Here is a 25,652-nt window from a genome sequence, read left to right as displayed (position 1 = left end):
GAACATTTACTTGGAGAGGCTGGAGGGAGTGGTTGTTCTCCTGAGAACAGAGAAGATAAGAAAAAAAACATTATAGTCTTGTTTAAAGTTATGAATAGTTTTGATAGGGCATTGAAGAAAAAGTTCTTTCCAATAGTAGATGGGTCAATAACTAGAGGAAAATGATCAAAGTAATTGCTAAAGAGGATATAAATTGTTACACAATGAGTTTTCATGGTCTGGACAAAATTGAGTGTGTAAGTAATTTTATAGTAACTTTTAAAAGGAACTAGAATCAATACTTAAAGTGGAAAATATGCTCTACTTTGGAGAAAGAGAATGGAAGAAAGATATATCTAGAAGGTTAATATAGCTGAACATTTAGAGGGGGCAAGTTATAACTGAACTATTATAGTTATATACCCAACATATGAAAAGAAAATCTGTGTTTTTACTAGAAGTGTGTAACAGACCTGCACCCCAATCATACAATCAGACCTACATAAAAAGTGGATAATTTGCTTGACAATCGAAGGCTCTGTGGAGGCAGAAAGTTAACTTATTGGGAGATATCAATCAATCACATATAAACTGGGAAAATCCAAGCAATTTAGAGCCAGAATTGTAAATAGAATGTTTGATACTTTATAACACAATTTATGAAAGAATCCATGATAAGCAAGATTAATTTTGGCCTCCTATGTATTTATAAGCCAAACTATACACAGAAAACAGGCCTCCAGCATACCTGGGACCGTAGTGATCACAGAATGATCGAGTCCAATGCAATCTGGCACTCAGATGCAATTGAGAACTTCTAAAGTAATGTCTCTATCATCTACATAACTCTACGTACAGAAGTGCTGTAAATGGAATTTATATCATTTTTCAGGGCTTCTGTGGATCCTGCAGGAATTTTAATCACTCAATATTCACTGCACCAATTGCAGTTCATGTATGAAGAACTCCAAGTGAATCACTGCTTCACCTGGAAGGGTCATCTGTTCCACCTCCCACACTTCTGCTCTCACTCCCTTTCTCCCACACAGAACAAGGATAGGGTTATCCTTATCTTCACATTCAAACCCACTAGTTCCATATTCAACAAATCATCCTCTGCAACTTCTGCCAATTTCATTGTGATTCCTTCACCAGAAAGATCTTTCCTCTCTTCCTCCTTCAGCATTCTGAAGGGACTGTTCCCTCCATGGCATCCTGGTTCCCTCTTCCATCTCCATCAACCACTTCCCTTCTCACAGCACCTTCCTGCAGGATATGGAACGTCTTTCCTTCTCATCATACAGGAACCCAAATATCCTTCCAGTGAAGCAGCACTCGTACTTCTTCCAATTTAGTGTACAGCACCTAGTTTCTTTTAAAAGACAGTTGGACAGGCACATGGATAGTTAAGGTCTAGAAAGTTATGGGCCGATCGCTGACACATGGGACTAGTTGGATGGGCATCTTGGTTGGTATGGATCAGGTGGGTCAAAGGCCCTGTTTCCGTGCTGTATGACTCTATGACTCATAATGTGGTCTCCTCTATGTTGGAGAAACCAAATGCAGATTGGGTGACCAAACTGCTGGGCATTTCCAACATTCTCTTTTATTTCAGATTTTCAGCAAATGCTCACAGTCCCTGCATTGTTTTTTGTCATTTCCCTCAGTCCTCATTCATCTCCTTCTATTTACAGCTCCCCCGACAAGCCACCTACAATTAACAAGCCTTCACCACCCTCTCTAAGCCACTACCACCACAATGCACATTGTTCAGTCTCTTCTGGTCTCTATCATATCATAGACATCCTTTGTGTTCTCTCTACCACTCCCCCTTCTCTGGAACTTAAACCATATTTGTTTTCTACCTTTTCCTAGCTCTGATGAAATGCCATCAAAGGTTAACTCCATGTCTCTCCACGGACAATGCCTGACCTGCTGAGTATTTCCAATATTTTGTCTTTTTATTTCAGATACCCAGCACCTGCAGTTGCTTACACATTTCAGTTGCAGTTCAAAGGAAGCTGACATAAAGCTGCATTTACACTGGCCAGATTGCACTATGAGAACTGTATCAAGATATGGTCATCAAGGCACACAGTTGGGCACAGGAGGTAATGCAGATCAAAGTCACAATGCTGTGTTCTACTCAATGACCTGTATTCTTAGGAAAGACCGTCAAAACCAAGGCCTTTCTTTCAAGAAAGGAGATGGCTGATGTTATGAGATTCATGAGATCTTCAGTGAGCAGAAAAAGTAAATTTCGATATTACTTCTAGATAAAGACAATGGACAAGTGAAGACAGAATTAACGAGTAGAATATTTGTTTAGGGCTGTTGCCATGAAATCATTTTTCACTACATCAGTGATCATTTTATGCTCTACACATCCAGATATCATTAATTCTGATTGAAGAACTATTGCCATAACAAACTATAAATAACCCTCCTCAAGACAGTAATAAATAATGAAGTTTTATGTTTCTCCTTGAAGGGTTTTGAAGTCAAAGTCTTCAAACTTAAGTATATTGCAGCAGATTTTTATAGAGATTGCACACCAGTAGCCTATAAAAGCATGTGCCAAAATGACACTGCATGGGGGATCTTTGCCAATCTCTTCTTGTGCTGATCATGCATGATTTTCATTTGTACTTTGAGCAAACATGTGGACATTGGAGATGTTGATAGTGACGCTTTCCACATTTTTGCTTGTTAAATGCAAGAGTCTGTTATAACTAGTTTTACTCCTGAAACTGACTATCATTTACTATGGAGATACAAGAGAGACTTCAGATGCTGGAAATCTGGAGCAACACACAAAATGTTGGAGGAACTAAGTGAGTCAGGCAGCATCTATGGAAGGAAATGAACAGTTGAAGTTTTGGGTTGAGACCCTTCATTAGGATTCACAGAGGGAGAAGCAGTCAATGAAATGAGAGTACCTGGGATCCTTGCTGGCACCAATCTGGAAGGCCTGTAAATGGAGCTGGAAGCCACACAGCACAAGATGGTGGTGGAGACATGTGCCCAGGAAGGACACATGGCTGTGGAAGCGAGTCTGGGTGTGCAAATGGTCGAAGAGTTGGAGAGCAGCAGAGATCACAGGGGGCAGCAGTGAGAGAGGGTCTCACGGAACTCCCATCAAAGAGAGGAGGAAAACTTCTTCGGGGTAGGCATACCTCGAAGAGACTTCGCAGCAGAGCAACAAAATGGAGACACACAGAGATTCTGCAGATGCTGGAATCTGGAGCAACACACAAAATGCTGGAGGAACTCAGCAGGTCAGGCAGCATCTACAGAGGGAAATGTACAATCGACATATCGAGTTGAGACCCTTCATCAGGATAATGGTCACTGACTATACCTCCTAAAAGGGGAAGTGAGCACTGAATACTATCACTATTGGAAGTCCAAAGCCACTGGAAGTCACTGTACATCTTGGGAAACAAGTTACAGAGCCAGTAGCAAAAGCAAAAGGTGATTCATCAACACATATCTCAAAATCTTAGTGGGTGGGATTGGGTGAACACCAGCAAGTCCCCAATAATGGCCACTGGGACCAGGTGTCAGAGAGATCAATGCCTGCAAAGCTGTAAGGCGGTCTCTGCAGGAAGTGATTGACTAAATGCACATATCTGATTAAGTTTAATAGAAACAGTTTCAATTTCAGCGACCAAAAGCAATAATACACATACAAAGACACCCCCATTGGCACACACATTGCCACACACTCACACCTTTTCTCTACTACCTCCCCCCTCTCTCTCTCTGCATCCTCTCCAAATGTCAGAGAGAGAAAGGCCAGCATCTATGGACTACAGATTACCAAGAATAACCATTAACTCATATCCATATCCTCACAATCCACTTCCCATAATCTCTTCTACCTTGAAAATATTCTGTTGGCTCAAACATGCCTTTCTTACCTGACATCCAACATGAGAATATCCTTGCACCTTTCTTATTTCAGTTTAACTGGCTTGAAAAAAACCATAACTCCTCAGACAGCTGGAGAGATTAATGTATCCCTCTAGACACAGTATTATGCTCTCTTAACCAGACCTCTTCTACACCATCTTTGGTAAATCATCCTTGACTTTGGCTGCTCGTATGGAGAATTCCACCACAGCTCATGTTATAAGCAACTAAAAAAAAGCAAACCTGAACCCAGCACTCTAACTGCAGTCTTCTATCTCACAGAAAGGAATAAGCTCCACTTCCTATGACTCCAGAATAAAACTGTGAATAATTCCTTAAATTAATATGGCTGGAAAATCTCTTCTCTGTTATTATGACTAGACATTGATTACTTCACTTTAACTTACAAGGGATATGACAGTAGGGCAAAGCACAAGAATTGGTGCCACCTCTATGTTCAATGTTGTCTATTCCTATTTGCATGATATAAACACTATGAGTGTTATATGATCCCAATTGTATTTCATGCGCCAACTATGGAGGGAAACTGATGGAGGTTGTTGGAGGCCAATCATTCCAGCCCTGTAACGTGAACTCCTCAGGGCAATGTCTTAGGCTCAACTGGCCTTAGCTGCCTCTTGAATGACCTCTTCAGGTGCATAGCTCCTTTGACCATAGGAGATAAGAATGTATCTACCCAAAGTAATTAGAGTCTTCTAAACTCTCTCAGAAAGAGAGCTTAAATGTTGAAGTATGCCTACATGGAACAAGACCTGGACAAAGCTTAAGCTTGGGCTAATGAGTGGAAAAAGACATCGAATGAACACAAAACAGGCAGCTCCATTAATATTTGATTAGATTCCAATTTCATATTCCCCACCTTCAACATTTTGGTGTGGGTGGAGGGGTATCATAGAGACATGGAATCACAAGAGAGATACAGCATGGACACAAGCCCTTCATCCCAGTCAGTTTGCACTATCAAGCACCCATTTTTACACTATTCCTCCCCTAACCCATTTTTTTATTCTCTCCACATTTTCATTAACTTCCCCCCCCACCCCAGATTCTACCACTCACCTACACAGTAAAGGCAATTTACAGTGGCCAATTAATCTACTAACCTGCACATTTTTGGGATGTGGGAGTAAAGTGGAACACCCAGGGGAAACTGCATTACACTGTCACAGAGAGAATATACAAACTCCACACAGACAACATCAGAAGTTAAGATTCAACCTGGGTCATCGGAGCTATGAGGCAGCAGGTCTATTTTGTGCATCACTGTGCCACCCATGGGCAGTTATGGGGGTGGTGGGATGGGGGTCATCATCGAGCAGTATCTTGACTGGACCAGCCAAGTAAATACTGTGGCTACAAGAACAGGTTGGAAGTTGTGTATAATGTAGAAGTCTTCTATTCCCCAAAGTTATCTTCTGACTCCCCTAAGTACTTCCACCACCTACAAGCTACATTAGTATATGTTGGATGACTTTTCCACCTGCCTGGACATCTGCAGCTTTAACAACATTCAAAAAGATCTTATTCATCAAGGACAGAACAGGCTGCTTGATTGACACCCCAGCCAACACCTCAAACATTCACTCCATCCACGACTGACAGGCTGTTACCATAGCATTCATAAGACAGACCACAACAATTCACTGAGGTTTCTTCACAAGACCCACAACCTCTACCACCTAAGCCAAGATAAGAGGAACAGAACTCTTCATAATTTCATGGTCACTTGCTTATTCCTACATCCCTTCTGAGTAACATAACATCCGGACTTGGAGATACATTGCTGTTCCTTCATCATCTCCAGGTCAAAATAAAGGAGTTTTCCTATGGAATGGCAACGTGGAGCATCTTCATCACACAGGCTACAGCAGTTCAAGAAGATGGCTTTCTACCTCTCTCCCAAGAGCAACAGGAATGGGCAATACATCCTGGTTTTGCTAACGATAGATAGACCCTAGAAAACTCTAGACATTATAAAGAATTTTGTTCCTCTTGACCAAACCTGGGAATATTGTTATACAAATGAACTTTTTACTTTTACCTACCTCCGAGCTGTACGAAATCAGAACACAAGAGCCGTGAGGTAAAACTATATATTGAAACCCCTTCCCCAAATACGTTACAAATTGGCAATAAGAGCGATTAACCGACAAGGGGAGGGGGGTGGGTGGAAGGTGGAATACATTCAGCTAAATCAATCATTATCAGTCGGTTTCCAAGCAGCAGTATCGACGGGTCTGGATTTGCCATGCAGTTATTTAACAATGTAATTAGGTTAGGAGGCACACACCGACCAACCAGTTGTTCCAGAGAGCAGAGGGAATGCATTTAGGCTGATATAAGAGTACGTCCCTGCGTCATTCTGGCGTGGCAGTCTATCTTCGGTTTGCTGAGGGAGCAAGGGAAAAAAAACACCTAATCGTTCCCCCTACTATTAGGGAGCAAAGGCTAGCTTTCGGCCAACGAAAGGCGGTGAGATGATTCCTGTCCGTGTGATTTTGCTGTTCTTAGCAGCGTGTTCCTATCGGTGCAGACACGTAAATGGTAAGTAATGTGACTCCATTATCTTGGAGCTGAGCTGGTGGTTACTGTAAAGACGCAGGTGGCAGTATAAGATCCACGGACGAAGGGAAGAATACGGTCTTTAGAAATTGGCATGAAATGAGTGGTTTTGAACCACGACTGTTTCGTGCTGTTCTTTCATTTTCCCTTTGAAACTGTAACGTTGAGTGATCTGTGGCTCGTGACAGACTGCACATCTAACATGGGCTTTGTTGTAACAATCTTGCGGGGTGTACACGTTTTCTTGCGTTCGTTTATTCTTGACTAGCAGTCGGCTGATACTTTTTTAAAGCTGCAGATAATCGTGTATGAAAGCTTTTGGGAATAATTAGGACACTGACTTTTGGGACTAAAACTATACTATTAAAATGGGCAATGCCAATATTTAACGTCAATTTGTAAACTACTGACTTCCAGCATACATTAAGATGCCCGAATTTTAATATACACTTATCAGTACTATGCAAATAAAGTATTGGGTCCCACCAGCTGACTTTTGTACTTTCTCTCTTAACTTGGGCTAGAATTGCGTATCCTGGTTATTCAGGAAACCCATTAAGTCCAAGATGCAATCCATGAGGTGTGCCTGCCCCATAACCTAAACAGCGTGATGCAAGCCCTCGCCAGCGTTGCGATGTCCAATGAATAGATTGGGTTCCTAATTAGTCGCAGGTATAAGACGTGAATGAACCAGTGCACATGTTCAAATTACTCGCTGTAAGTGTTCCATTGATCAAGTTCTGGTCTTTCCTTTGGGCATAAGGCGCAAGGAAATAAATGAAACCTCTTAACTAGTTTGCCCCTCCTGCCTTTTCAACAACTTCTGATTCTAGTTGAAGTAACAAAGTGCGGAATCTCAATTCTTTGCTTTCTGTATGTTTGGCTTTTTGATAACAGTCGATGGCTCAAATGGGGCGTTAAACTTTAACTATTTACCCTGAATTTGGGGCTTATCTATGTTTGACCTTGTAATGGTAGCTTCAGATACGTCGCGGCCACCTTTCAAAAAGGGGGGCGAGGCCCCAGATTTATTGGCTGGGTGCACCTGTGTTGAATGTGGGTCAACACGGCACGGTCCGCAGGCTGGGAGGCGGGACCCGCCGCTCCTTGTGTGCGGTGTCCCAATTAGCAGCAGCCGCTGCACCGTGAAGGTTACCGGGTTGGACTCGCGTCCTGCTGCTGTAATTTGATGCCTTGAACTACAGAGCCGCCTCTGAAAGCGATTGGTTAGCGAATTGGACCAACTGTCCAATGGTGGACCCAGGTTGACGCGCTTCCTCCCAGGGGTTGTTATTGAAGCGCGGCCTCCGCGTAAACTTCTGATTCCCGTCCCCCTTCTTTCTCTCCTCCTTCCTTCCTCTTCTTCCCCCCCCCCCCCAAAAAAAATCGTTCGTACTTCCCGCGAAACGGTAGGAAGTCAACTCGCGAATTTTAGGTTTGCAGGGAAGATTAATAACCTCCCCACTTCTAACATTCCTGCACTTCTGGTACACTGCAAGATGCCCGGACGCACCCCACTCCCTGGGCGGTTCTTTTGTTGCAGAATACGATTGCTCATGGATGGCTGTAGGTAAATGAGAGAGTGTTCATTCCCACCTGACTGTTTCGGTGCTAGTTGCAAGTAATGGGTATTTGACCCAGGCCACTGTTTAGCATTTTCCTGCGGTAAACGCAGGGCCAATTTGCACCATTAACTGACCATACAAAGAGACTAGTTATTTGAAATTGTTGAATCAAGCCCTGAGGATTGTAATTGCCCTTCACAAAAAAAATTAAGTGCTTTTATCGGACTTGATTGGAACAGTGTCAACAGCAGAGGACAACGGGATGAAGAATTGATAACAGACACCTGGAAGCTTTCCCCTTGTACATATATTGGGTTATCACTTTGTAGGCAATAATTCTCCATACACTTGGAATACAGGTGAGCAGTAGCTTCACCTGCCAGGAATGTTTCCCATCTCTAGATGGTGGGAAGAGGTTAGAGGGCAGGTATTGCTGCTCTGGAGGTGGTGAGAAAGACTTCATGAAGTGTTGAAGGTGAAAGTGTCCACCAAAAGCTGTGGAGATGATGGTTCCATTAATGTTGGGATATGAAGATGGCTAGTGGCATTAGAAGCAGCAAATCAAAGGTACCCCCCAATTGGGGGTGATGCGAATGATCAGGAACAAATGACAAGTTGGGGAAACTTAAATGGAATGAAGTCCTTCTATATAAAACAAAAGCAGGATGAGAGGTACAGCCAAATGATATTGGTCCCCTCTCCATTATGAAATGGAGAGGGTCAAAAGGAGGAACCAGGTGGACCATGTGAAAGTGAGCAAAATAGAAATGAGCAGCAAAGAAAACACTTCTACAATAGCAGAAAGTGGCATCAATGGAAAGGCTAGTGGTAGAACTGAAACTAGAGTGGTGACCACTTCATAGAACACCTTCAGTCTGCAAGGGTGACTCTGCTTTAACTCCCTCCACCCCCCCCCAACTTTGACCACCTTGCACTGTTCCAATGAACCTAATCTTCTGAAACGTACTCCCGCTGTTGGAACTATTTGTGTAAAATTACTGAATTTTGCTTTCCTAGGCTGCATCAGAACTAACCAGTTTAAAAATTGGGTGGTGTGGGCTTGTTGAGCCAGAAAGGCCTGTTACCATGCTGTATAAATTTTTTTTTAAAAAGTTGTGGGTTTGTGACAACACTTTGCTTCAATGTGACCCGAGTTTCTAGCTCTGACTTCAGACTTGCAGCACTTGTTGTGCTTTGATCCATTCCAGTTTCATCCTTTTGCAGCTCCTGAAAGCATTGGCAGTTAATGACTTTGCCAATCTCCAGTTGGCATTTCATTTGCCACAACCCCTTATGCCTGTCTACCAATTCACTAATTTCCTTCCATTGCCTTAAAGGGACCAAATCCATAAAACTATTGGCAGCTGGCCCCATGCCATGTTAGCTTCTTGCAGGATGTGTATGATGCCACTTTTTGGGAACAACTGGGCTACAATGCCCTGTCAGTCTTGCTCCTGCATTTGTGGTGGTACAGTGATCAAGCTGCTACTGATGGCAGCATGGTCCCTGCTCCATTAACCTGATGGCTTGCTGTTTGCATTATTTCAGAACACTTTGATCTGATGTTAGGAATGGGTGTAAAATTGTTCTAAGTGTTAAAATTTATTAACTCTTAATGCATATAAAGTTGAGTCTCCTTCAAATGAAGGACTCTACTAATGACAGATGGCACAAAAGGAATGAGGTCAGTTTCTGTCCCCTTGGTATGTTGGAACAGATTGGCAGAGCTACAATTCAGATGCATTGCCATCTGATCTACCACATTGTACTTGTGACAAGTGCACTCCAATAACTGGGGCTATTAGGAGCTGTCAGCATGTTCTAGCCTAACCTTAAAACTCCAATTGTTAGCTAGTTTGAATCCAACTACCATATTTCATGGGGTCCATTTGCTTTTCTCTACTTGAGCAAACTCAAATGCATGTCTAAATGGAAATGCTCTCATCAGTAGATGCATACCCACAACCTTGTGAATAACTTGGTTATTAAGAACTAGTTTCTTGCATTGAGATGATCAACAATGAAGTGATCAAGTGGCCTGCTGCATAAAAATTAACACCAGGGCCAGTATTTCCATTTGGTTATTGAATTAAATATTTAATTATAGCATCTAACTTTTTCCTACAAGGATCTAAAGTATCTTGTGAGGCATCGCAGTTTCAGTGCCGAAATGGTCGTTGTATCCCCACAGTGTGGAAATGTGATGGTGATGATGATTGTACTGATGGAAGTGATGAAAGTTCCTGTGGTAAGTGTTTGAACAAGTGGTTCACTTTTTGTGCTGACTGTGGTGTTGTGCCTTCTGGTGGTTGACTTGTACAACTTGAAGCTTTTGATATTCTAATGTTTCTGGTTTCCAATTGATACCCATGAGAGAATGAGATGCTTCTATGCAAACTGATCCATTTTTCTTGTAATACTGAATTAATTGCATGCTAATTCCAAAGTGAGATTCTGGTGCTGATCTCCAACCTTGTGCTTGGGTGCACTAATTATTGAATTGATAACTTTAAAAAAAAACTAGACCCTGGAGTTGATGGCTTAAGAGCAGTTGAGATTAAAGCTAATTGTTGCAGTGGAAGTTCTGAATTTGAGGTTTTGGAAATAGTTGCTACATCACATGGAGTGTGTGGTAAACTGATCAAATTTATCTTTGCTTAGACCAGAAAATAAAATGTATAACAGTAAGTTGGTCACTATAATCAAATAGATGTCCTAGTAATCAACATGGCAACTCCTGTTTTTTGTACAACTGTCCCATCTGATTTCTCCATGCAATAAGAAAGCTATAATTAATTGACTAAGGTGGCTTATCCAAATGCCTAATTTCAGTTGCTGAGCTTGAATATCTTGGTTTTCTTGTTTGCAAATCATCTATGAATCTATTCAAGAACTTTGAATCTTTACCCTTAAATTTCATCCAAGAGTTACTTACAGAATCAGTGGTTTAATTGCAGACTCGTTATTTAATTAACACTAAATACTAAACTGGAATGTAAATTTTTACTTTCCTAAGATTACCCAAAATCAGTGCCCAAGTTTCTTAACACTAAAGCTTTGTATTGGATGCAGTTCTCTCCAAGAGTCTACTTGTAGACAGTAAGCTGTATTGCATTGATAACTGACTCAAATAGATTGTAGTGCTGATGCAGTGAACCTCCCACTCCACCCAGATAGTCTAAATGACAAATGGGTTTCCATACTTTAAAATCCCAGTTATATCAAAATTATTTTTTTTCACCATACTTGGCCTTGGAATTCATCTCAGTAGAATGTCACTTCTTCCCCCCCCCCCACAGGCAATGGTGGGTGGAGTCTCTAAATATGGAAATAGACTGCAGTGAATTGTATTCATACTATCTACTGGCCTCCTTGCCCAACTCCTTTCCATACTTTTGTGGGGAAAATCCCAGTAAAGATATTTTGCACCTGTAAATGTACAAGTCAATACAAATCATTAAAAGCTTAATTTGGTTTATTGTCACATGTACCAGGGTACAGTGGGGGAACTGTTTTTCATGCTATCCATACAGATCACTTCATTATAACAGTGCATTGAGAGAGTACAAGGGAAAACAGCAACTGAATGCTTGTAATTACACCTTGAGCATCTTCCTCTAGATGCTCAGGGCTAAGCTTGACCAAGCTTTTATAGGCTTCCTAGTGTACAACCAGAGGTGACTTTGGCATAATCCAATTGCTTGAAGAACACTCACCAATTTAATCCTCCTAGTATGTTGTACTAATCTGGATTCTATTTTCTTAGCTAAGAAAACATGTGGTAGTTCTGACTTCACGTGCCATGATGGACATTGTGTGCCTGGAAGGTGGCAATGTGATGGGGATGCTGACTGTGAAGATGGATCAGATGAAAGTCCAGAAGTGTGTCGTAAGTATTGTCAAGATTGTACTCCAATCTAATTTAAACTACTAGATCTGGGGATGTATTCATGATCAACTCTGGATTATGTCGCTGGCTCAACTTCAATCAATCTAGTCTGAAATTTGAACTACATGCATTAGTGTTTGCTCAAAGTTGGGCCATAAAGTTCACTTCTAGTACATCAGGAATTCTCAATTGTAAATGGTTACTTTAGTGCAGAAACTTAAATTTTGATAATGCACTGTCCTTGACTTGTACACTCCTATCTCTATGGGTGTTTGAGATTGGATTAGCTAGCAAAGTGGCTTGCTGCAGCAGGCCACTTTGCCAACTAATGGTTGGCTTTCATGCACCATATCCCAATCAGACCACTATGTAGGTCTCATTAATTGACCTCTCATGGCACAAAGGGAACTGCTTGTACTGCAGTCCTGAGCTCTGAGGGCTGTCAATGAAAATAGAAACTTCCACATTTTGGAAATCTGAAATGTTATGAACTCTGCAGTTCAGGCAGCATCTGTAGAAGGAGATGGTTAACTTCTCGGGTCTGAGATCATGGGATTGTCAGTAGAACTGCAGCTCTAGCAACCAGGGTTCAATCTAACCTGTCTAGAGTTTTGCATTCTCCCTTGGTTTCCTCAACATCCCAAATTTTGTTTGGTAGTTTAGTTGGTCACTAAATTGCCCCCAGTTTGTAGATAAGTGGTGCACTCTGGGGAGGGAGATGGAAATATGTGGAGGCAAAAAAATTTAGTATGACTGAAGGGCCTGTTCCAAGCTGTCACCAGCTGTAATGGGTTCTAAAGGATCCCATACCTGATGTCAAGCTTGTCTCTGCAGATGTTGTCTGACCTATTGGATGTTTCTCAAACTTTTGAGGACTTGGTTGTAGCACTTTTTTCTTGCACCCTTTAAATTTGTTTCCCTAACTTGATGGCCTTTTCCAATATCCTTCAGACATGAGAACCTGTCGTGTCAATGAAGTCAGCTGCAGCCCTGGATCTAATCAGTGTATTCCTGTCACCTGGAGATGTGATGGTGAACAAGATTGTGGTAATGGTGGAGATGAAGAAAACTGTGGTAGGTTGCAATGCCACTACAAGAGTTGGGCATCACATTGTCTCTTTGGGTTGCTTGAGTATTAACTACAGCCCATTTGGTTAAGATGTCTCCATGAGGTGTCACAACAGGCAGATGTTGCCTTGCTGCTCCAGGGAACTGGGTTTGCATCTGACCTTGGATGCTACCTGTACGGAAATGGACATTTCCTTCTGGCTATGTGGGATTAATTGGCTACTATAACCTACCCTAGTAAATTTGTGGCAAAAGCAATCAAGAGTTGATCATATCTGAAGTTGCAAGAAAATGAGGAGTAGGTATAATGGAATGCTTCCTTGGGAGGCCAGATGGTCTTCATTCAGCTGGTACTGACACTTTTACTTTACAAATTGGTGTAAAAGCAGAAGTTGCTCCTGAATTTAAGTGGTGGTACACAACACAAGGAGGTGTAAATGCCAGTTAACTTCTACAATGTTACTGTTTTTTTCATTTTTAAGCCTTTACCAGTTTCTGCTCAGAAGCAGGTTAAAATTTTGAGGCAAACTATGACTGGTCAGTTTCAACAACTGGTTTCTACTGGCAGTTCCTTGGTTTGTACAGTGGTGAGATTGTACTTCATTCTGAAATAGTGTCCTTAAAGTTTGGGGGGGTTATTTCTAGGACTTCTCTGGTTGAGAAATCATGATGTAGGATCAGAATATTTGCTTGAACTGGGATCCAGGTCTAGTCTTTAAAGACAAAACAAGTTGTTTGCCTAATTGGGCACTGAATGCAAGGCCTTGACTTTTTTGTTGCCCAAAATCTGCCTACCATTGGATCCAAGGTGAGTGAGGAGCCTTTCAATATAGCTTGAGTTTGGGCAACAAGAATTGCTTGCATAAGCCATTCATTTTAGTGAAGCCCATCAAGGGGGCATGGAAAAGATAGTGATGGAGGGAAGCCTTCATTCTCCTGTTTGTACCACAGCAGGTCTTGCTGCTCTGACACTATCTTTGGGGAAAGATTATCTTTCCCTGGGTTAAGGTAAGATTCCTTTCAGATCTAGTCACATGTATATCAAAACAGTGAAATGTGTCTGTGTAGTGTTCTGGGGGCAGCCTGCAAGTGTTGCCATGCTTCTGGTACCAACATAGCATGCCCACAACTTCCTAACCTTCATGTCTATGGAATGTGGGAGGAAACCAGAGCACCTGGGGAACATACAAACTCCTTGCAGACAGCAGCAGGAATTGAACCTGGGTCACTGGCACCATAGTAGCATTGCACTAACTGCTACACTACCATAATCCCCCAAACATTAGTCTCAAACTGGACTGCTATGAAGAATTTGGTCTTTTAAAAAGTATTCATTTGTCTTGATTGTCTTGAAATACTGCCACGTAGTAACATTAATGGGCAGTAAGATCTATAAGATCCACCTCTTAACTTGTGATTTAATATTGCAACTTTTCAGGTGCCCTTACTTGCAGTGTCCAGGAATTCACTTGCTCCAGTGGTAGATGCATTTCCAAGACATTTGTATGTAATGGTGAAGATGACTGTGGTGATGGAAGTGATGAAAGAGATTGTGCACCACCCACCTGTGGCTCTCATGAGTTTCAGTGCAACAGTTCAGAATGTATCCCACTTAAGTGGGTATGCGACAGTGATGTTGACTGTGCTGATCACTCAGATGAATCTACAGAACGCTGTGGTCGCACTCTTCCTCCACTTGTAAGATGCTCTGCTGCTGAAATCCAGTGTGATTCTGGTGAATGCATTCATCGCAGGTGGTACTGTGATGGTGATGCTGACTGCAGAGATGGAAGTGATGAAATCGACTGCCGTAAGTTTAAGAATTGAGACTTGAATTTTAACTTTAAGAACATTCAGTTGTAGGGAACTTAATTTTATTAATGGGTCAGATTCCAGGACTAAACATCCCATAGCTGTCTTGGAATTTGTTTAAATTGGATGTATCCAAGTTGATGGAAGCTCTCCTTCCCCACTCCAAGTAAATTATCAGAATTGAGAAAGATATAGCAGACTATCTGGTCTAGACTCTACCATAGTATGGAAATGGCAGGGCTACTTGGCACCAATACTTTCTTGGGAGGAGAGGAGGTTACTAAGCATTTTATTGGGGCTACTGACCATTTCTGCAGTATGTTATACTGTTAGTTAACTTGCAAACAACTTAAAGATGTGGGTAGCAGACATTCTGTGGATTTTTATATGCAAACCTTTTCCAAATATCAACAGGTAACTGCCACATGGATTCTGCTGTCAAAGATGAGTTGCTGCTTCAAAGCCAACTGCTTGGGGAGGTCTAAATGTTGACCAGATTAGCCACACTTGTAGAACATGAATGTTTGAGCAACTTCTAGTTGGTTTGCTGCTTAAACCAGGTAATTTAATAAGTCTGCTCTTGACTCCAATTATTTTGGTTTTTCCCAGCTCCTCAAACTTGTAGACCAGACAACTTCAGATGTGGTGATGGTAACTGTATTCATGGAAGCAGACAATGTAATGGATTTAGAGACTGTCCTGATGGCACTGATGAGATTAACTGCAGGAATAGTAAGTGTCATAAATGATTTGATTGACCACAATAGCCAAGTAATTCAGTGTGGCTTAATGTTCACCATTGCAGTTTCAGATTGTTCAGGGCCAACTAACTTCAAGTGCCACAGTGGAGAATGCATTGACATGACTCAAGTGTGTAATCAGCAGCAGAATTGCATGGACTGGAGTGATGAGCCCCTTAAAGAATGTGGTAAGTTATGTCCAGAGTTGTAATGGGTCTAGCTGATTCTCCAATAACTGGAGAGTCAGAATCATAGAGCACTACAGCACAGAAACAGGCCCTTCAGCCCATCTGTCCATGCTGGCCTAGTTTTCTGCCTAGTCCCATCTACCTGCACCCAGACCATAACCCTCCATATCTCATTTGCGTACCTATCCAAACTTCTCTTAAATGTTACAATTGAACCTGCATCCACCACTTCTGCTGGCAGCTCATTCCACACTTGCCACCCTTGGAGTGAAGTGGTTCTCCCTCAATTCCCCTTAAATGTTTTGCCTTTTGCCCTAAACCTATGACCTGTTGTACTAGTTTCCCCCCTCCCCCATCTGGAGTGGGGGTGGAGGCAGAAAGCCTGCATGTATTCACCCTATCCATACCTTCATAATTTCTTATTTCTATAAGTTTTTCTCATTCCCTTGTACTCAAGGGAATAAAGTCCTAACCTATTCAACCTATCCCTGTAACTCTGGTTCTCAGGTCCCAGCAACATCCATGTAAATTTTCTCTGCACTTTCAAAATGACCAGAACTGCACACATTGTAAATTTAGCCTCTCCGACATCTTGTACAACTTCAACATAACATCCCAAGTCCTGTACTCACTACCCTGATGTATGAATGCCAATGTGCTGAAAGCTTTGTGACCCTATCTACCTGCAATGGTACTTTCAAGGAATTAGGGATCTGTATTCCCAGGTCCCTTTGTTCTACCACACACCTCTGCCCTACGATTCACTGTCCATATCCTCCACTTTGGGAGGACAAACCAGGGTATCTTGTCATCCTGACACTTGTCTGCATGAAATTCCATCTGCTATTTTTCAGCCCATTTTCCCAGCTGGTCCAGATCACTGCAAGCTTTGATAGCCTTCATTACTGTCCACTACACCTGCAATCTTGTCGTCTGCAAATTTGCTGATCCAGTTTACCACCATCTTGATCATTAATATAGATAATAAACAACAATGGACCCAGCACCAATCCTTGCAGCACACCACTTGTCACAGGCCTCCAATCAGAGACAACCATCTACTACCACTCTGGCTTCTCCCACTAAGCCAATGTTAAATCTGATTTGACTAATTCCTGAATGCCAAGCAACTTAACCTTCTGGAGCAGCCTCCCATGTAGGACTTTGTCAAAGGCCTTGCTAAAGCCCATGTAGACAACATCCACTGCCTTCCCTTCAACCTTCCTGGTAACCTCAACTCTATTAGATTGGATAGACATGTCCTGCCATGCACAAAGCTATGCTGACTATCCCTAATCAGGCCCTGACTATCCAAATACTTGTCCTGTTCCTTTAGAATACCTTCCAATAACTTGCCCATGTCTGACATCGGGCTCAGTGGCCTATAACTTCCTGACTTCTTCTTGGAGCAGTAAACAGAACAACATTAGCTATCCTCAAGTCCTCCAGCACCTCCGTCTCTGGCTAAGGACATTTTAAATATCTCTGCCAGGGCCCTGCAATTTCTGCACTCTTCTCCCACAGAGGGGACACCTTGTCAGGCCCTGGGGATTTATCCACCTTAATTCACCTCAAGCAAGCACCTCTTCAATAATCTGGATACAGTCCATGACCTCATACACTTTTGCCTCAGTTCTATAGACTGTCTCCTGAGTAAACACTGATGCAAAAATCCACTTAAAATCTCCCCATCTTTTAGCTCCACATGTAGATGACCATGCTGATCTTCAAGAAATTTTGTCCCTTGCATCCTTTTGCTCTTAATACAAGCTATACAAAGCCTTTTGGGTTCTTTTCACCTTGTCTGCCAGAACAAGTCCTCTTTTCACCTCCCTGATTTCTTGTGTTCAAGCACCTCATTTGATTAACTGCCAATACCCCATATGCACCTCCTTTTTCTTTACCAGGGCCTCGATATCCCTCTAACCAAGGTTTCCTAAACCTCAATCCCACTGACTATTGGGAGATCTAATGTCACTTTTCTTCCTCAGTTCCACTCATTCTCAGTAGTCAAGCCTCCAGTATATCCTCTGAGCACTGCTGTGACACTTTCCCTGATGAGTAATGTCACCCTCCCTCCTTGTGTCTAAAACAGAACCTCAGACATCTGAGCTGCTGGTCCTGCCCCTCCTGCAATAGTCTCACTAATGGCTATGACATCACAATTCCATATACAGATCCATGCTTGTAGTTCATCTGCCTTGTGTACAATACTCTTGCATTGAAATGGATGCAACTTGGAACATCAGTTCCACTGCACTTAACCTTCTGTTTCCATCTTTGCTTGCAATCTTAACATCTACTTCCCCACAGCCTCTCCACTTGCTACCCTGCCACTCTGTAGAGCTAATTTTGCACTGTGTACATTCATCCTTCTATCTACCTATAATGGCAGATCCTTGCTATCTTTACCATGAACTGCATGAGGTTGCATGTCTTCAAACTGGAAAAACAAGTACAGTGATGTACAGCACAATCCCATGAAGTCAACTATTGTTATTCTGGCAGTATGTAGCCACTACATAAACAAGTAACTGAACTTTGGGTCAGTAAGACTTTCCAGAAAGACCACATTCCAGGAAGCTAGTCCACTAACATGCTGCTTTATGGGAAACATAAATGCCAAATGATGGTGCTTGTCTTTTGTAGAATTTGGTGATTGGCATACATTTGACAGTAAAATCCTATCTTTTTGTTCCACTAATCAGTGTTTGGAAATCTGATTTAACTTTTGAAGCACTATGAACTTTCAGCAGCCCAAGCTGATTTACTATGGTGTATGTTAATGACTTCAACACTAACATTTTGAACCAACACCACCTTAAACTTGCATACTTTCAATCCTATGTCAACACTTTTTAGGGGAGGTATGGCTGTTAAAGTATTTTCATTTTTATCTAGGTTTGAATGAATGCTTGGTGAACAATGGTGGTTGCTCCCATATCTGCAGAGATCTTGTCATTGGCTATGAATGTGATTGCCCTGCTGGCTTCATGTTGGTTGACCAAAAAACATGTGGTGGTAAGTGACTATTCCTTAAGTAATAAGACTTCTGTACATTTAGAACCTATTAACTCATACCCTCTCCTTTACTACTCCTCCCACAGATGTTGATGAATGCCAGAACCCTGGGATTTGTAGTCAAATTTGCATTAATTTGAAAGGAGGCTATAAATGTGAATGTTATACTAGCTATCAAATGGATCCAGCTAATGGAGTCTGCAAGGCAATAGGTAAGAATGCTTGTTTTTATTTGAGGCCCATTTCATCCAAATAACATGCTTTTTAATTGGAGATTGTTCAAGGTCTTAAGCCAAATTTCTTGATTAATTCTAAACAAAAGTAGTTAAGCTTTCCAGCACTTCACTAAAGTTTGTAATTATTAAATTAAACTGAAAATATCAATAAATTGAGCAGCACTACATATGGCCATATTTCAGCAAAAGTCAATAACATGAAGCCATACCTTTTATCCCATACACTGGTCTTTCTGAATGTAATACTGAAAACTACCCTTGCTGAATGTATTTGAAGGTACTTTAACATTTCAATCACTAGCATGTATTCAATGACTTTTTACCTTGTCAAGTATTTCCCTTGTTTCCATTTCTTTTAATGGATGTCAAAGTGTAACTTCTGGCATTTGTTACTAATTGCAAACTGCCTCAAACCTAGGTAAAGAGCCTCATTTAATGTTCACTAATCGTCGTGATATCAGGCGACTAGGATTGGAACACAAAGAATATACCCAAGTTGTTGAGCAGCTGAGAAATGCTATAGCACTTGATGCTGATATTGCAGAGCAGAGAGTCTTCTGGGCTGATTTGGGCCAGCGGGCAATTTTCAGGTAAGTTTTTAATGCCTTAAATCAGTGGTAAGCTTGACATAACCTCTGCACTCTCAACTTGGTCATTCAAGTGTTGAAGCAGTCATTCATCTGGCCTCTTCAATTTTCCCTGAAAAGCTGGTGGCTTTTTAAAATTGACAGACCAATTTCTAAACTGAAGATTTCCACTACTTTAGTGGCCATCTGGGGTAGTCCACTGTGAAGTACAAGATGGCAGGACAAATGGGAATGAGATGCACTAAAAGCAACTTCCTCTAGTCGGCTAAGGATGGAAGCAACTGGTTGTTGTATACAATATTTTGATGGAAAGTTTAGGTTCGCACCTTGTACTTGGTTACAGGGCAGTTACTTGAACAATTGGTAACAGGTTTTGTGATCCACTCAATGTATCCCTTGAATCCCACCAGAGAATGGGAATAAGCATTGATAGCACAGTCTAATGGGGTATTTTAGCATTAAACTGTTGAAGGATCTAGGTAATGTTGGTGTGAAATAGAGGGCTTGTGGTTTAGGCCTGGACTGATAGCTGGAGGATTTGAACCAGGCTAGAGAACCTGAGTAACTGCATGACCAAAGATCAATATTTTAAGGATAAAAGTGACTCCAGACTAACTAATGGTAGTTGAATCTTGATGCCCTAGATGTCCTGTTGTTTAATCAAGCTGGTACAATTGAGAATGGCAGCAATTGCTGGCTAGGGCAGTGCTGTCAAATTTGGGGGAAATGTTTTCAGTTTAAGGTCATAAACTTGATGAATAGACTAATTTAGATGAGTTTTGGTTAGGTATCTCGGGCTCAATTGAATTGCACAATTTTGTTTTTTCAGCACTTTTGTGGACCAACCAACTTCTGGCTATTCCAGAATTGTCAATGATGTGCAAATTCCTGCAGGAATTGCAGTGGACTGGATTTACAAGAACATCTACTGGACTGATCTGGGTTTCAAAACTCTATCTGTGGCAAACTTCAATGGGACCAAAAAGATAACCCTCTTTAACACTGATCTAAGGGAACCAGCTTCTATAGCTGTTGATCCACTATCTGGGTATTTAATTCTATACTCTCGTGAATGTCCAACAGAACTTGCTATAATATAATGAACTCTGGCTACCAATTAGATTGAATTAAAACTAGAACTTCTAGCATGAACATGGCACAATTTGCATTAGAGCCAAAGCTATGGCTGCCATCAATCTAATGGCTTAAAAATTTTCTCTACAGATTTGTCTATTGGTCAGATTGGGGTGAACCAGCAAAGATAGAGAAAGCTGGAATGAATGGTGTTGATCGACAACTCTTGGTTACCAGAGATATTCAATGGCCAAATGGAATTGCAATTGGTATGTATTGCAACCTTTTTCCTTTGCTTTTATTTTTTTTGCAATCAGACCTAGCCTGACTGCTTCCCCCTTCTGTTTGCAGATCTTGTGAAAAAACGCCTCTATTGGGTTGATTCAAAAATCCACACATTATCCAGTGTGGACCTGAGTGGGCAGGACAGGAGGAGAGTGCTTTTGTCAACAGAATTCCTTGCTCATCCTTTTGCTGTTGCTGTATTTGAAGTAAGGTTTTTCTAGTGTTTTAAAAGCCAAATTTAATTTTGGAGATGCAGATATTAGTGCACCAAAAACTCAAGTGCTACTTTTTTAAAAAAAAAATGGACCCAGCTTTTTAAATTGTGCCTTTCAATGCTGCTTGAATTTCTGTAATTAGTACTCTGCATAGCTCTGGAAGTTGGTTATAGCTTATAAAGATGTATAACCTGATTAATTTCCAGGGATTGTTTGGAATGCAAGGGTTGACACTATGGTATTCCTTTCAGGACCGTGTATTCTGGACTGATGGGGAGAATGAAGCTATCTATGCAGCAAACAAATTTACGGGAGTAGATGTGGTTCTGTTGGCCTCAAACCTCAATGAACCTCAGGATATCATAGTCTATCATGAACTTGTGCAACCTTCAGGTATGAAATTTAAACTTGGCACAGTTCCAAGTTCCTCTTGCTACAGCACTTGGTATGCTGTAACAAATAACCATTGTAGGTGTGGTAATGCACTTTACCTGTGCAACACAACTGTCACAAGTTGCCTGTTCAAATCTAGTCTTTACAGTATCTGCTCCACTAGTAACTTGACTACATCTAATACTGTAGAAAACTAATGCAAGTCATAGCTTGCATTGCATGCAGGACTTTTCACTATACCAGGTTCTTAATTGAACATGGAGCACTTTAGAAAATGCACATGAAAAATCTTTCTGACCTTGTTAGGGGTGGTGGTTGTAGAGGCATCAGCCTCTGAGTAAAAGTTTGACATTGGGTTTTAGACCATTCTCTAATGGCACAATTTCTTCAGGAAGAAACTGGTGCAATGGGCATCTGAAGAATGGAGGATGTGAATACATGTGTCTGCCTGCTCCTCAAATTAATAGTCACTCAGCAAAATACACATGTATGTGTCCATCTGGAATGGAACTAGCGCAAAATGGTCGTCAATGCAGGATGGGTATGTATAAATTGAGACAAATCGTTGTTTCCATTAACCCTGGTCTAGATTTGAATAGTGCCAAGGACCTGGCACTTGACTCCTTTTGGCTTGTATTTGAGCAGGATTTTGCATGCACTTGGCCCAATGCAGTACAGCTAGTAGTTCTTCCTTGCATCTAGCAACCCAGGTTCAGTCCAGACTTGTGTGGGGTTTGCATGTTCTGCCAGTGACTGCAATGGGTCCCAGTACTATTCTGCCCACTTGTATTCCAAAGATTTGCAGGTTGGTAGATTAATTGATCACTGCAGATTCACCTTGAGTGAAGGCTAGAATCTGGGCAATTGATGGGAATATGAGAATGGGTTACTAGGAGAACTTGGGATTCAGTTGGCATAGACATGTGCCAAATGATCTGTAGGAAATTCCTGAGAATGGTCAGTAAGCTTGTGTTTAAGTTTCCAAACCATGTGCTGATTATGCCAATTTGGAAGTTTATTAAACAATTGAAGTTTAGTACAGATCCAGTACTAGATTTGATGTTTTGAGAGCAAATGGGCTACTTTGGTGCCCTTTATTGTTCAGTTGAATATCTGGAACTGCTCCATAACTTGGAATCCTTTCTGTGGGTTTTTGGGGGGGGGGGGTTGGGGGAGGTGGAGGGAGGGTGTGAAATTGCCCATAATGCAGGCTTGTAGCCATTAACTTTCTCATTCTAACACCTGCATTGAAGTGTCACATACCCTTGTTTTTAAACTGTACTTTTCTTGAAGGAACTGAAACTACTGGACACGCTCACTTTCTACCTTCTGCATCTCAAGCACTTTATGCTCCCCACGTAACAATGCCAACTCTCTTGCCTGGCTCTAGAGGTAATTTAACTTTTGTGGTTCACCTTAGAATGCAAAATTTAATTATTTTACTCAAGTCTACAAGTTGATCCCATTATCAAGCAATAATTGACACTTCAAGAATGACAGCCACACAACTAGACTATTCCAGTCATGTTTCTGAAAATTCCAAACTTGTAGACATGCTTCAAACATGGCTATCAATAGAGTTGAATCTATTTTGAAATTCCTAAACTCTAATTTGTGCATCCATTGCTTGAACTGATCTGGTCCACTATCAACATTTCCACCCTGCAAGAGACTTGAAATGAGTACACAACTTCTGAAGTGGGGATAGTTACTCTAAACAACTCTCTAACTTGAGTTTTTTTTGAGTTGCATGAGATCAACAGATTTTGATTTGGATTTCCCAATCCTAGAATGAGTTTGGTTGAACTGAATTGACCTTTGCACTTTTTCAGATAAAAATTCAAGCATTCCACTCCAATTGAACCAGTTTGGGAAAGGATCAACAGCTGTTTGGATTACCCTTCCTGTCTGTAAGTATTCTGCAAATTGTCTTTGGGATCAAGACAAATGTTGCTTGGTAGATGAAAGCATAAAACCAATTTTCCTGAGTGCCCAGATGTTTTTAAGCACAAGTTTCTTCTTCCCTGCTGCTAGACTTCAGCTTTTAACTTTGAGATTATTGAATAGTTCTGTTTTGCATGGCAGGTCAGGTCAGGCCAGGCTGTGACTTGAGTAACAATGTGGTTTGGTGTATTGATCCAACTTCTAAATTGGTTATTTTGGGATGCTTCAATTTCAGTGCTTCTGGCAATAGCTGGTTTGGCTGGTTATATTGGGCTGCGCAACTGGCAGAACAAGAACACCAAAAGTATGAACTTTGATAATCCAGTCTACTTGAAAACCACTGAAGATGACTTGAACATCGACATCAACAGGCAAAGTCAGTCAATTGGTCATACCTACCCTGCAGTAAGTAACTCTTCTCTTGATAAAGGGAACTTCCATTGGTCTAAATGTTTTAGAAAGCTCCTATCCAAGCAATTGACTTGCATTTTGGAATAACTTGGTCTAATCCTATAATGTGGTGAGTGATGGAAACTTCAATGTTGCTCCTTTCTGGATGTTTTGTAGATTAAATTTGAGTGCACAATTTCTAAACTGAAATGTTTCACTCTTTAGATTTCAATTGTCAAGACAGAAGATGATACAGCTTGATCTTCAAGATGGATTATTTTAATTGCTTCAACCAGCTGCCAGCTCAGTGGCATAGTAGTTTGCAGACAAGTTTTCTACATTTAAATATTTATTTAAAGTAAAATGTCACTGATTTGGTACCATGCCTCAATCTTGAGGCATTTTAGATTAACTATGCAAGCTCTGGCACAAGGCCATGAAAATGCAGATAATCTAAATAAATTGCTTGTATAACTGTAAATAAGTGAGCCATTTGAAAACTCTGTAAATAACAAATACAATAAGGCTTTTGCAAATGGTTGAAGGACAAAACTGCCAAGGATTTGTATGAATTTTTATGTGCCAAATGTAGTTTTCTGCCTGATTTGTTTACAGATTCCCCATATTTGGGGAAAGCAATACTAATATAAAAAATAAATTTCATAATTGCATTTGACTTTGAGCAGTTATGCTTTCCACCTCCAAACTGCTAACTAAGTTTAAACAATTGTTTCTATGGAAACTATAGTGCCTTCCCTAATCAATTTTAGATTCTTAATCATCCAGTTTAGCATGCCCCATGCATAACTCACAGCTGTTTGACATTGGTTATAAGGCTAGAGCTGTGATCATGACATTGGTGAATATCAAACCTGAGCATGAAATAGATGAGTTTGACTATGTTCTCATGGCACCCTGATTCCCTTGGTCAAGATCTACTGTTCAATACTTGTACCATCTTTGCTTGTCTTCCAAGCATGACCTTGGTGCTAGCTGCTTTTGTTCAATTAATTGCATAGTGGAGAAATAATTAAAACTGTTTACTAAAATTGAGTCCCTGCTTTGGTTCAGTTGTCATCCTGTAATGGGTTATTTAATATACTTCAGTCATTGTGCTTTTTCCTATTCCCAAGATACTCATTCACTTCTGTTCCATTTAAACTAGCACCAATTTGCTTGCTTACTGGATAAGTCTGTACATGAGTGATATTGCTCTTTTTAAAGCTATAAAACTTCCTTTTCACCACTTATTCAAGTCTGCTGGTTAAACAATACTGCCTATCAAGAGCTAGACCAGTTTGGTGATTGTAACTGCAATGTTAAACCTTGACTGTTTTTTATCTAAAGCTGCATACAAGAACCCTACTTCGTAGTCAGGAACCAAACCAGACTATTTCCTGATCTGTCAATGCTGGTTCATTAACATTGGCATATGTCAATGAAACTGCACACTGCCTCAACTTCAGCCATACATCTATCTTGATGCCCAGTTCAAACAAAAACTGGGCAAGAAGCAATGGTGGCTAAAGTTGGTAGTTGTAACACAACTTAACTGGTATAATATTTAACTTGGTTAGACAAACTTCATAATTGTGGCCTGTTTTCTACACTTTTGGGCCCAACTTCAATATTTCTTAAATGGATTGTGATATTTGATCTGGCTTTTCCAGTTGGGGGGGGGGGGGGTGGGTGGAAAACTGGTCGAAGTATAGAGCACTACAATGTATCAAGAACTACATAACGCTCTTACTACTACTCTTTAAGCTCA

General features: G+C 41.1%; 1 protein-coding gene across 3 annotated transcripts; it reads left to right on the top strand.

Annotated features, from left to right (window-relative positions):
- The first annotated feature begins 6,203 nt into the window (after window positions 1-6,203).
- Window positions 6,204-25,510, top strand: vldlr (very low density lipoprotein receptor). Of its 3 annotated transcripts, none has more exons than XM_052020576.1 (19): window positions 6,204-6,459; window positions 10,171-10,290; window positions 11,809-11,931; window positions 12,883-13,005; window positions 14,438-14,809; window positions 15,421-15,543; window positions 15,617-15,739; window positions 18,641-18,760; window positions 18,847-18,972; window positions 19,415-19,586; window positions 20,413-20,631; window positions 20,808-20,926; window positions 21,009-21,148; window positions 21,409-21,550; window positions 21,942-22,091; window positions 22,844-22,942; window positions 23,383-23,460; window positions 23,730-23,899; window positions 24,110-25,096. In XM_052020576.1, exons 1-19 carry the CDS (start codon window positions 6,393-6,395, stop codon window positions 24,143-24,145), a joined length of 2,622 nt encoding a protein of 873 aa, XP_051876536.1. In that variant the 5' UTR covers window positions 6,204-6,392; the 3' UTR covers window positions 24,146-25,096. The 3 variants fall into 3 exon arrangements, with proteins under 3 accessions (XP_051876536.1, XP_051876538.1, XP_051876537.1); XM_052020577.1 differs by lacking the exon at window positions 6,204-6,459 and adding an exon at window positions 7,902-8,047 and having other exon boundaries at window positions 24,110-24,961; XM_052020578.1 differs by lacking the exon at window positions 22,844-22,942 and having other exon boundaries at window positions 24,110-25,510.
- The last annotated feature ends 142 nt before the right edge of the window (window positions 25,511-25,652 follow it).

The sequence above is a fragment of the Pristis pectinata genome, chromosome 7 (assembly GCF_009764475.1).
Source record: "Pristis pectinata isolate sPriPec2 chromosome 7, sPriPec2.1.pri, whole genome shotgun sequence".
Taxonomy (NCBI): Eukaryota; Metazoa; Chordata; class Chondrichthyes; order Rhinopristiformes; family Pristidae; genus Pristis; species Pristis pectinata.
The sequence above is the reverse complement of the archived record's forward strand: the minus strand, read 5'-3'. Positions and strand labels throughout refer to the sequence as shown.

Bases quoted from the DNA above. Each gene is read 5' to 3' on its own strand.
- vldlr (XM_052020576.1), top strand. From the start codon at position 6,393: ATGATTCCTGTCCGTGTGATTTTGCTGTTCTTAGCAGCGTGTTCCTAT. The intron at 19,587-20,412 runs GTAAGTTTTTAA...TTGTTTTTTCAG, and splicing joins GGCCAGCGGGCAATTTTCAG to CACTTTTGTGGACCAACCAA. The intron at 21,149-21,408 runs GTAAGGTTTTTC...TATTCCTTTCAG, and splicing joins TTGCTGTTGCTGTATTTGAA to GACCGTGTATTCTGGACTGA.